The sequence below is a fragment of the Aethalodelphis obliquidens genome, unplaced genomic scaffold (genome assembly GCF_003676395.1).
Source record: "Aethalodelphis obliquidens isolate GAN/ISIS:26980383/991018 unplaced genomic scaffold, ASM367639v1 scaffold25, whole genome shotgun sequence".
Classification (NCBI taxonomy): Eukaryota; Metazoa; Chordata; class Mammalia; order Artiodactyla; family Delphinidae; genus Aethalodelphis; species Aethalodelphis obliquidens.
This window is the reverse complement of record NW_020837969.1, coordinates 219,512-232,242: the sequence shown is the minus strand read 5'-3', so window position 1 is coordinate 232,242 and position 12,731 is coordinate 219,512. Positions and strand designations below refer to the sequence as shown.

The following is a 12,731-nucleotide window of genomic DNA, read 5'->3' as shown; positions in this document are numbered from 1 at the left end:
GACATGTAGTCAAGGGCTACTGGGTAATCATATTCTACAGAACTTACACATGCCTTTTTCATAATACCATATTAAATTTGCTCAAGGACTCTCAGTTTCCTTCTTTATTTTTTCTTCTTTATTAGCCAAGTTTGATTATTTGTAAATACGCAAGGAACTCAAGAGAGACGGTGACTGAAGTAGAATTTCTGTGGGTTTATCTTGCAGATTGAAGAAAGCATCCGAACATACATAAATGGCTCCTCTGGGCCTTCGGTGTGTTCTTTCTGCCCTTCCACCGTGTGACCCTTATGAAACTACTTTGTTAAAAACAAACTGAAAAAAAGAGAATTATTTTCTCACCTCCCCCCCAAGAAACGTTGATTATTTGTAGATCTCATAGTTGTAAATTTCCAAAATTGTTTAGTAATAAAGAATTGATTCCATTTGTTCTACATAGCTATGCTTTCGTATACTCTCGGGAAGGATCAGGGTGGGTCCATTCCAAATAATCTGGGAAAGGGAGTGTTAGTTTACCTGCATACTTTTCCTGAAAATGCTGAGCATATCCTGGAATCGTGACTACATTTTCTAAAACGTGAATATATTGCATTTTTAGAAGATATGAAGTGCATCTCTGTCATGTAATGGGAGTCTTATGTCAGCTGCAGCTACTCAATTTGCATGTAAATTCTGAAAATTTCCTTGTCCCATGTGACACTTCTGAAATGTCTGTCTGTTCTTTTTTCCTTTTTAATTTCTCAAGCTCACTATTTGGATAAGATAGTTAAAGGTACTGTATACTTGCTCTTTGTTGACATATCTTTATATAACCGTGTATTAGCTTGCATTAGGTATGAAAATAGACTGTTTTCATGCATATTTTTGTAAATTATAAATCAGGCTTACATTATGTGAAATCCTTTGGATTTAAAGTATTGAGACTTGAATGTCTGTGTCTCATTTTTATAAGTTTGGGTTATTGCAGATTTCATCCTATGTAAAAACATTAGTTTTCACTGGAACCAAAAACTGAAGATAACAGTAATTTGCTGTTTTTTGGTTTTTTTTCTTTTGTTTTCTGGTTTTTTTTTTTTTTTTTTGGCTTTAAGATCTTCATTGTTGGCAATTCAGCTCATAAGCTTTAAATTCTAAATCAAAGAATCATGAACGCTCACTCTTATCACAGAATAAGAAATTGTCAATCTGAAGAAGATTCTGGTTAACATATGTTGAGAGAAATCTCATGTATCCTCATATGGAAACTTCTTTGGCTTTTTCTCAGTGTTTCGAAATATATGTGATATCATAATTTATGTTTTGTGATTTTCTGAAACAACTACAAAATACTGTGCATTCTAGAAAACAAATGATAACACCACTCAGCAGAAAACAGCAGATTCTTTGTCTTCAGTTATCATAGAAATAAGTGAAAACCATATTTTTCAGAAGAGAAAATTCCCTTTCCCTTGCTCCTCAGATTACCTATTTTTTTATTCCTTGTTTGTGCTTTTCATTAGAATATGAAAATATTCATGACAATATCCAGGCTTTCATGTAATAACTCCTTGTGTGCAGGCAGTCAGCTGCTGCACATCTTTGTCAGTGGGGCAGTTAAACCCCTTATTTTTTTTTCATTAAAAACAAAACAGAAGCATCCGTAAGGAAAATTCACCTTTTAGGTGACTAATCCGTAAATACAGATGGTGATTGTCTGAAGGAAAAGAAGCAGCAAAATTAATCTCCTGCCCTGATGGCATCCATAAGTGTAATTTCATCATACCCAGCCACAAGAGACTGTCAAAATAGTCTTCTTTCTGTTAACTCTAATCTTAAGAGACAGAAGGTCTCTTTGAGATCTTTTCGTTTCAAGTTCCACAGTGGAGGAGGGGAAGCCAAGATATGAATAATTCTTTTAATACAGACTTAAAATAAACATCCTTAAACGGATTGTTCCCTTAAACTTTGTCACCAAAACAAGAGTAGCATTCTAATTATAAGAAGCTGTAGAACAAACTCCACCTGCCAGAGCAAGTATTGTTTTTACTAATATATATTTTATACCAAATTATAAGTAATTCTTTCCAAAGAGATCTGATTAATAGCCAATTATTCTTGCCATTTTAGAGCATTTATATCCTCGTTTCTGTCAGTGTCGTGTCACGCTCATAGACGAGAGCACCGGCATCTACCCAAGTGTCATCCTCATAAACAGATCATGTTGGCTGCATGCCAGTTATCATCTGTAGGAAGTGGCAGAATTTTTTTTTTTTAATGTCATGTTAGGCTGAAACAATTATAGATTTTGGATATATTAAATTATTTTCATTGTTTCCCAAATTTTCCCTCCTTGCCCATAAAAGCAGACAAGATAGGATATAAAGGTAACAGCATAAAAGCTTTAGGGAGATTGTCACAAACTATCACTCTTCGCGCTCTGTCTTGAAGCACGTGACTACCGTGTTTTTGTTCGGTCTATCGATGTTTTACTGTGGTCCTTATGGTATTTCATTTTGTCCGTCCTAAGTAATCAAATATGCACAGCTATTACATTCGGTTGGAAATCCTGTCGGTCCTATCCCATCCGTATGCAGCCTGAATCCTAATGTTTGTTAGAATAGATGCTAAGCTGCTTCACTATTTCCTGGGCTTTGCTTATTCTGTGAAAAGGAATGTATTCTCGGCATAAAGTATAGTCATTAATACTGGCCTATACTTTGTGCAGTTATTTAATGCACTGTAATTTCACATGAATATACGGCAACTCTGAGGCCAGATAAAATTAATGTTCTCTTTTCAACATCATTCATATCCTCATACCCGCTTTCATGCTTTGAAATTAGAGGGAATTTTTGAAAGCAACAAGGCGCTTTTAAGAAGGCATGTCTAACCAGTGGCCAGTGTTGTTTACAACAGATTGAAGGTCTCTTCTAGGGCTTCTGAGATGGTCTTGTTGTGACGCTTTTTCACACCTTACAACCAACCTTGTCGCTTTGCTAAAGGAAAAAAATTTAAGTTAATTTTGTCTGGCCTGCAGCAGTTTAGTGGATCATTGCAGGTATTTCTGTCCTGCACAGGTAAGTGGTGTCTCAAGGGTCAGGCCAATCAAAGATGCCACTTGGATAAGAATGAGATTCCTTAGATAATGTTGCTGTTTCTATCCATGTGCAATTACAGTATTTGTGCTGTTTCGAAAGGCCTGTTCCCACTAAGTGTCCCTCATTTGTTTATTTGAGGTGCAAAAACTTTCAATACTCAAATCACTTCTGTTGTCCTTCTTTGTCTCTTTTGACAGAGGGGTGCCCCGGTCTGTGCAACAGCAATGGAAGATGCACACTGGACCAAAACGGCTGGCATTGTGTTTGCCAGCCAGGGTGGAGGGGAGCAGGGTGTGACGTGGCCATGGAGACCCTCTGCACAGATAGCAAGGACAATGAGGGAGGTAAGAGACGCTGAGCAGGAAAGCGAGCCTGTGCCGGAACTCAGGTTTATGAGTTCTCGCGGGTACCTGGTTATCTGTTGCCAAAAAAAAAAAAAAAATCCGATCCCTATAGATTAAATTTTTTGAAAAATGTATGAGTGCTGATAGGGTGATTTTGCTCCCTATTTTCCCGGAGACAAATGCAAGATCATCGTCATTCAGGGAAAAGGCAAGGTAACCAAGCTACCGTGTAATGTACCTTGTTCTCCATTCCTCGTGGCAATCTCCAGGTGACAGTTCTCCTTGGTGCAGTTTTTAGGACCCTGTAGATTGGGAGCTCTAAAGCAGTATTTTAATAATGCAACATTCCAAAAGGTGCAAGACAGCTCCCAAGCTCTTCTGTTGGAAGGCCTGGATGAAAAGAAAAAAAAAAAAAGGAACAGAAAGCAATCCCCTTGAAGCTGTACTTCCAGTGTCTATTTTTTCTTTCCAGTGTCTTTTTATCCTTAACTTTACACACCCTGTGGAAAGGATTCTGATATTCCACCCCATATAAGCCCAGGGTTAAGAAATAATTATTTTCCCCATTGCGCACATCCTCCGTGCTAGTGTATTTCAATTTCAGAGAATAGAGAAGTGAGAGTTAGTGTTTGTCTCCAGTGATGGAGGACTTGCCCCTGGAGCTGTTCAGTTTTGGTGTCCCTTTGGGACTGAGGTTTTTGGAAGGATTCAGTTTCTGTCTGGACCTCTGTGGTCACCTGCTGTGTGGGTTAGTGTGTGTTTCCCTACCCCCACCTTCATTCCACCTGCCCTTTTGGGAGTGTCCACGTGGGCAATATAGTGTTGGTTAAAAGTGCAGGTTTAGAGTCAGATCTTCCCTCCAACTCGTAGTGCTTATGTGACCTTAGACAAGGTTCTTATCCCTTTACATTTCAATTGCTTCATGTATAAAAGAGTGATAAAGAAGTTTCTGGAAGGATTAAGCTAGAGAATGTTTGTAAAGTACTTAGTGTATTGCCGGGGATATATTATATTGTAAGTAGCAGCTATTATTATCCTATTTTCCTTCTTTTGCTTTCAAAAGTGCTCCCCTTGACTGGGTGAAATTCATAAAAGGTTGTCAGAGAAGGTTGAATGGCCTTTTCCTTTCCGAATAGAGTGGACCTAACTTCAGGCAGACCTCGGAGATGTTGCGGGTCCGGTTCCAGAGCACTGCAGTAAAGCAAGTCCCACTCATTGTGGGCTTTCCCAGTGCATATCAAAGTTATGTTTACCCTACACTGTTAAGTTACCCTATACTGCAGTCTGTTAAGTGGGCAATAGCCTTATGTCTAAAAAACAGTGTACATACCTTAATATAAAAATATTGCTAAAAAGTGTTAACCGTCATCTGAGCCTTAAGCAAGTTGTAACATCAAAGTCGTAACATCAAACATCAAAAAACCATCATAGATCACCATCACAGATATGATAATGAAAAAGTTTGAAATATTGTGAGAATTACCAAAACGTGACACAGAGACACAAGGTGAGCAAATGCTGTTGGCAAAACGGCGCGATGGTCTTTGCTTCACGCGGAGTTGCCACAAACCTTCAATGTATGAAAAATGCAATATCTTTGGAGCACAATAAAGGGAAACACAGTAAAAACAAGGCCTGCCCTGTACTGCTCTCTCAGAAGCAGAGCGCCAGAACCAACTGTCAGCTCTCCCCATTGCCCCCAACACACACACACACGCACACACACACACACACACACACACACACACACACACTACAGTCATTCTGAAACCAAACGTTATTTGTGTCTCAACTTCCTAAGAGTTGCAATTCTCCCCTCTCATTCTAGCACATTGGTCACTATTTTCCCTGTTTTCTTTTAACCTGGGCTCTTGAGACACTTGAGCCCCTGGTTCTGAGCGGAAGCCTCCTTTGCTGTCTGCTCCTGATAGATTTAGGTGGTCCTTAGCCCTCGCAGCCCCTCCTGCCTAATGATATGCAGTTGCCCCGATCCCTCCTCAGCGCGCCCATGTGCCTGTCTCAGGAACCACAGCGTCAGTCCTCTCTGACCCCCAGCCCAGACGGCAACTTTCCTCCTTGCTTTCCCCCGAGGAGCCCCCACCCCACTGTGTTCTATTGCCCAGGGAGGAAGAGGAGCTTCCCTTCCTCCGTTTTTTAAAAATTACTCTTTTATTTTTTATTCTTTTGCCACACAGCATGAGGGATCTTAGTTCCCCGACCAGGGATCGAACCCATGCCCCCTGCAGTGGAAGCGCGGAGTGCTGGACCGCAGGGAAGTCCCTTCCCTTCCTCCTTGATCAGAAATTTCACACTTGTCTTCTAAAAGATTTACCTTGAGGAGGTTGCAGACTCTTGCAGAGGGAAGCAAACTGCAGGGCCAAGTCTGCAGAGACGCTGCAGAGTAACCGAGGGGCTCATCAACTCTTTAGTATTGTTATCAGCTGAGGAGGTTTCTCTCTTTCCTCAAAATTTATCAGCTGTGAATTGGCCTCGTTTCCCCCTTGTTTATTCTTCTTAGCCTGAAGCTAGGCTGTCTCTAGATGTGCCTCTCCAAGGGGAAATCTGAGCGGATAGAAGACCTCCTGTGGATTCTCTACTTAGCTCATATAATTTGTATTCCTGTCCCTACCTAATTTTGTTGATCTTCTGAGAAGGAATCTCAGTGCCAGCTTTATTATATCCTGAGATTGTAACCTGGGTGCCTTATAACCCAAGCTAGAGGGTTCCTTGAACTTAAGCATGGGCTGTGTGTATACAGACAATATTTTCCACACCAAACCCCAACTCAAGACACATAATCTGGCAATTAAGGATATCATTATCATTATATGAGGACAATAAAACAGAATGTTTAAAATAAGGACTATACTTGAAATTCTATGATACGTAGGAACTGTACCATTAGAGATCTATTGTCTAAACTAAGTTTGATGTCGAAATGGTGAATTAGCCAGAAAGTAGCTATAAGTAATTGGATTTAACACATTAAGTAACTAAGAAGGAGGAGAAGATGAAGAGAGGTTGATTGAGCCCGAATCAGAAATTAAACGTATCATACGAATAGCTGCTACTCTAGTCTGAGTAATTTTGTAGAACACAACTTTAAGAACTTTGCAGAACATACACACACACACACACGCGCGCGCACGCACGCACACATGCGCACACACACACACACACACACACACACACACAAAGAAAGTTGCTTACTATTCCCAGAACTGAAAAAGATATATGTAAAAATTTTAGAAAGGACAGCCACATACGGTGAAATAAATATTTTTTTCTTACGCCAAGCGTCTTCCTTCGCCTCCAAAATATACCTTCCTTTACCAAATCCGCTTCACCGCATTTCTACTGCCTAAGCCTAAAGATCCTCAACCTATGGATCTCACTAAATAAATAAAGAATCCGCCTGCCGATGCAGGGGGCACGGTTGGAGCCCTGGTCCGGGAAGATCCCACATGCCACGGAGCAACTAAGCCGTGCACCACAACTACTGACCCTGTGCTCTAGAGCCCGCAAGCCACAACTACTGAGCCCGTGAGCCACAACTACTGAAGCCCGCATGCCACAACTACTGAGCCCACGCACCTAGAGCCCGTGCTCCACAACAAGAGAAGCCACCGCAATGAGAAGCCCGCGCACTGCAATGAAGGCAGTCCCTGCTTGCCACAACTAGAGAAAGCCCGTGCACAGCAACAAAGACCCAACGCAGCCAAAAATAAATAAAATAAATTTATTTTTTAAAAAAATAGGTGACCCTCTCTGCCTGTGGAGCCAGCTTCCCCTTTATGTCTCTAACAGGCATGAGGAAGAGCAGGCTTCAAGGGGAATCTGCCATGAGGACCAAGAGAGGTGGGCTACCAATAAGGTCGCCTCCGGAGGGGCTCTAGCTACTCTCGCAGCACCTGCGTGGTCATGAGAAGTAAATCTCCTGTTCAGTCGGACCTTGTTTCTTTAAGGCTCAAATAAATAGCTGTTGCATACACAGACTCATTAGCTTTTCAGAACTAAGACCATCTTTTACCCACCATAAAGGCCTTGACAAAGATCCCCACCCTCTGTGGACTCAACAAGGTGTCTCCCCCTTTGCTTCTCAAATCTGAGCTCCAGGTGTCGCACAGAGGCAGCTGGAGCAGACATCAGGGCAGAGGTGGGCTATGGGAGAGTCAACTTTTAAATCGCACAGTGGACGTCAGAAACTTGTGGTCACTGGACCAGTGAATTGTGGCGAACATCTCCACACAGGGCCTGTAGGCACTTTGGAAGCAAGGACAAGATACCCTTTTCTCATTGGAAACGGTTTCTGAGCAAGGGATCCACGCTGCAGGCCTCCACTTGGCTTTTACATATTTCTTCAGCTTTATCTTCACCTACAAAGGCATCCTCCCTCTAGACCGAGCCACGTCTTGTTCATATCCCGGAACTCACTCTGCTGGTGAAGTCGCTAAGATCAGAGAAAAGACAGGTGAAGAGATGGGAACTGATCCCTAGTAAATGCTGTGTGTCTGGAGTGGGGTTGAAGACAGTGACTCCACACTGCCCCATCCTCAGCTTATATAACTGACAAATTTGGAGAGAACTGCACCTAGGCGTCCAGACAGTGGTAACATATCTGGGTTAATCATCTGTCAACTCTGCTTGTTCTGTGCTGCCACCATTCTCGGGATGTCTCTCCCACCAGCTCGAGGTTTACATTCCTCTAGCATAACAAACCCAGTGCAGGGAGGACACCTTTTTCAATGGTTACATGAGACCTGGGCCTGGCCTGAGCCTGACTCTCATTGGTCTGAATTAGGTCACCTGCCCTACAAGGAAACTGAAGTTCTGTCTCCAGAATAAAGGGGTAAGGATGGTGGGTAGGCAGAGAAACAGATTCCACTATCGGAATGAAATAGCTGTCGATAGCGTTTGGCTTTAGTGTAACCAGACAGTGTACTCCAATCACCATTTCATATGGCTAGTAGCACTCTGTTAGTTTCAGAAGGAATCTTCTAGTCTCTCTCTCCTCCCTTCCCCGCCAAATTCCAGCCTTCTCACTTGAGAACAAGGAAACCAGTGGTGAGCCTCCTCTGACATGCTCTCCACGCCTGAGACTGACGAGGCAGCTCTCGGTTCTCTCCCAAACGCTTCTGTGCGCATCGTCAGTTTCACCTGGTCACCCTACGACAAGTCTCACTCAATAGGGGTGTCTTGGCTTTCAGCAGCTCCCCGTATGGTGGTCCTGCTGTGGAAGCATCAAAGTGCAACAGCTAGCCAGAGAAAGCTCTGTGTTTTAGAGACTCAAGACGCTTATTAATGAGATGATTTCTCCAAAATATATTGTCTCTGGCAGTGGTTACCATGTTCCTGTTGTCCTTCTCATTCGGGAGATCTCGTCAGAGTTTCCTTTGACATCTTGCTTCCCTGTCTGGTCCTCCAGTGGATAGCTCCCCTGTGGGGACTAGAGGCATGGGATGCAAGCCCTCTCCTGCATATTGGATGGTTGAGGGCCCAAGAATGACTTAAAGCCTCTTCCTACATTTCGTGCAAGATGGTAGAGTGTCAAAGTATAAATCCTGCCAGGAAAGATGCATCTTACTTGTAAGTAGATAGAGTTGTTCTTTGTTCTTCAGAGTTGTTACTTCGTGGGGCTAGATGTCAGGAAGATGTATCTAAAACAGGCTTTTTTTACATCTTCAGAGGTTGATAATTGTAGAGATTACAATTCAACTGAATTAATTTCTAAATAAGCTCAGATTCAACTGAGCTTATTTAGAAATTAAAAAGAAACCGTAATGAGAGAGAGAGAGAAAGGAAGGAAGAAAAATACAAACGAAAGATCCAAACTGCAGGAGAAAGCAGGAGTGTGCTAGCAGTGAAAATGAGGAGGGAAACAATGAATGAAATTTTAATGTAAGCCTCAGAATGAGTGTGATGAACGGACAGAGCTGGTCTAAGTTTGGAGATTTACCAAATGAAAATAGGGAAATATTTGAAAATAGATTTTTAAGAAGTCCTAGCAGGAGGATGAGACAATTGTGTTCTCCAAAAAACATATTGAAAAATAAAAGTTAAATAAAATAGTAACAGAAATAGGAAGAGGGGGGAAAATGGTTTAAAAAAAGAAGAAAGAGGGAGGGTGGGAGGGAGGGAAGGGAGGAAATTACAAGAGTTCCTAAGTACTTCTTAAAAAGAATCCAGATATCAGAATATAGAATGGCACTCAGTCTCAGAGCCTTAAAATATGTTAACCTGGTGGATGATTTGGGGCAGGGGGAATTACTATTCATTTGAAAGACCCTATGAGATCCTACTATAGGGAGAGATTCAGGTTACTCTGAACCCTTTTACTATCCACAGAAGTTTTAGAGCCCTGGGAATCCCCTTCTAGGAAAGAAAAGTCCAGCTTGTGCTCTCAGAAGCAAAGGACCCCAGTAGCCTCCTGGTAGTACAGAAGGAACATGGGGTTTGATCACTGTTTTTTGAATGAGTTTTAGAAGGAGAGGAAAATCAGAGCCACACAGGCTGGAACTAAAAGTCTCCCCTGTATTTTACACCCATTACCATTTGCTGCCACTGCAAGGTTCACAGTGTAACAAGGGGCATCGCACAGAACCTCTTTAGAAAGTGTCCCCTTTCTCCATGTTAAGAACCTCTGCATTCCTGGGGACGGTTATTACTAGTAACCATACACAAGTGCTACATTCTCATTGTCAGGAGTAACCACTGTCAACAACTTAAAGAGTACGTGTTTCTACGCCTCCTTCAGTGAATTTAGATGCACATTTATGTTTTTAAACGTAAACAGGATAGGTACTGTTCTAAATTTGATTCTGCCAAAGAAGGTAACTTAGAGATTTTTTCATGTCAGTACATATAGGCCTATCTCCTACTTTATAATAGAAACACGGTTGTCCTAATGAATTTTACCACTACTAATTAATGATTATTTAGTTGTTTCTCTTTGTTCTTGCTCTTAGTATAAAGACAAATCTGTAGTGAACCTGTGTGTGTATATCTGCATATAAATCTGTGTAAATGTACAAATATTTCTTTGGGACAGATTTTTAGAAATGAAATTGCTGGGTCACGGGGTATTTTAATTTGTAATTCTGGTAGCTACTGCCAATTGCCTTGCAAGTGAGTTTCGCCATTGTGCACGTCATCCGTAAGATAGCGCTTATCTTCCCCATGTTCATGATCTGTACATGATCATTGTACATAAGCAAGGTTGTCCGACAAAATGAAAAATATGAATTTTGTCTGCTGGGTGGAAATGCCTCCATTTTTATTGTTTAATTTGCATTTCCCCAATTGTGCACGTCATCCGTAAGATAGCGCTTATCTTCCCCATGTTCATGATCTGTACATGATCATTGTACATAAGCAAGGTTGTCCGACAAAATGAAAAATATGAATTTTGTCTGCTGGGTGGAAGTGCCTCCATCTTTATTGTTTAATTTGCATTTCCCCAATTGCTAGTTAGATTGATTATCTCTATGTATGTTCCTTGATTGTTTGCATTTCTTCTTTTGCTAATTGCTTATTTATTTTTCTTGACCATTTTTTTCTATTGAGTTACTTGACTTTTTCTTTTTAATTTTTAGGAGTTCTTTGTATATTCTTCTTATCAGTTCTTTATGAGGTGTGTTGCAGATATTTTATCCCAAGTTTTCGTTATCTTTTTACTTTGTTTATGGTATCTTTCATCATGCGGAAATTTTCAAACGATAAACTTTTACGAGGTAAATGTTTATAAGGTTTAACTTTTCCTTCATGAATTCTGGGTTGTGTGTCTTTATAAGTACATACATAAGTTGTACTTATGTGTAGTATTTCCTATAATTTCTTCTAATACTTTTTGTAATTTTATGGATTGCTTAATGTCCAGTTCATCAAGAACATGTAAAGATACCTATTAGAGTAAAAATAGAAACAGGAATTCAAGGATTAGCATAGTGTCTGAGGGCAGGAAAAAGGTGATGAAAGAAAATCAGCACGTGTCTCTGCTGTGCTTTTAAGACATCATTTTGACCTGTTTAGATCTCATAATCTCTAGGAACTGAATTGATTCTTCACTTCATTCAGCAAAATTATTTTATGCGTACTTGGTGCCAAGAAGTATGTGTCCTAAATTCTGGTGCTACAACAATGAACTAGATTAGCCCTCAAGGAACTTCGTGAGACCATTGTCTGAGCTGATTGCTAAAGGAATTGGGGAGGGGGATAAGAGAGCAGGTGAGAAGTCTCCCAGTGGAGGAAATAATAATCACAAAGGTCTTGTAAGCCAGGTTAAGGAGTTCTAACTACTCAGAAAGCAGCAGGGACCAATTAAAGGAAGTGTTTTAGCTAGAGAAGTGAAATAACCACATTTGATTTCTACCAAGATTACTCAGATTTAAGTGTTGAGAATGAATAGCTAGGACAAGACTGGCACCTGGGAAACCAACCCCTTGTTGAGATCTTGTCAGGAAGTGACCATGTGGTCTAAACGGTTGTTTCAGTGAAATGGAAAGAAATAGACTGATTCAAGAGATGTTTGGGGTGGAGAAAAGGAGGATCTGCATTGATTAGGTGCAGAGAAAAAGGGAGAAGAGGAATCAAGGTTGACATTCAGGTTTCTGCTTTGAGAAACTGGGTGAGTGGATGGTGGAACCATTCCTTGAAATAGGAAATGCAGAGGAAGCGAGTATTCAGAGAAGATCATATTTGCTGTGCTTTAGACGTGTGTTAAGTTTTCGATGCCTGTGTAATATCCAAGTGGAAATATCTAGAAGACCGGTTGTGGATTTGGAGTTCAGGAGAATGATCAACCTGGAGTCATTAGCCTTGAAATGTTGTGAACATAGAGAGAATAAAGCCACCAAGAAAGCTCTGCTGTAGACAAACCAAGAAGATATAGAAAACCAAACATGATCCCAGTTCAGTAACAAGTGAATTTCATGCATGGTACAGAATGGTGACTTAAAAGAGCAACAGAAGGTATACCCGTACACTTTGAAACGTCTAAAATCCACAGATAAAATACTGCATGAGAATTTCTACCTCTACCTCCAAGTTGAAGGTGGGGGAGGGGCTTCCAAATACTGTGGGGAAGGGCAGTGGGCATTAATTAATTATCTTTCGAGTAAAGATGAAAATTCATTCAAAGGAAATTCATGACTTTTTATCCAGTCAGTATGTCAGGGTTTTAAAAAACAAGTCAAAATATCCATAGCTGCTTAAAAGACAGAAGCAGATCAAAGCCAGCATGGAGGGTAAACTAGGAAAAGATGGAGTCAGACATTTTAATTATCTAGCAAAATAGGCATTAAATTTGCCAGAA

The 12,731-nt window shown here is 40.9% G+C and overlaps 1 protein-coding gene across 1 annotated transcript in view; it reads left to right on the top strand.

The window, feature by feature from the left end:
* The window catches only part of TENM3 (teneurin transmembrane protein 3), a 434,963-nt gene that overhangs the window by 351,905 nt on the left and 70,327 nt on the right, over window positions 1-12,731 (top strand). Inside the window, exon 12 of the mRNA XM_027122504.1 lies at window positions 3,275-3,421. Coding sequence (XP_026978305.1) covers window positions 3,275-3,421 — 147 coding nt within the window. The remainder of the gene's footprint in view (window positions 1-3,274; window positions 3,422-12,731) is intronic.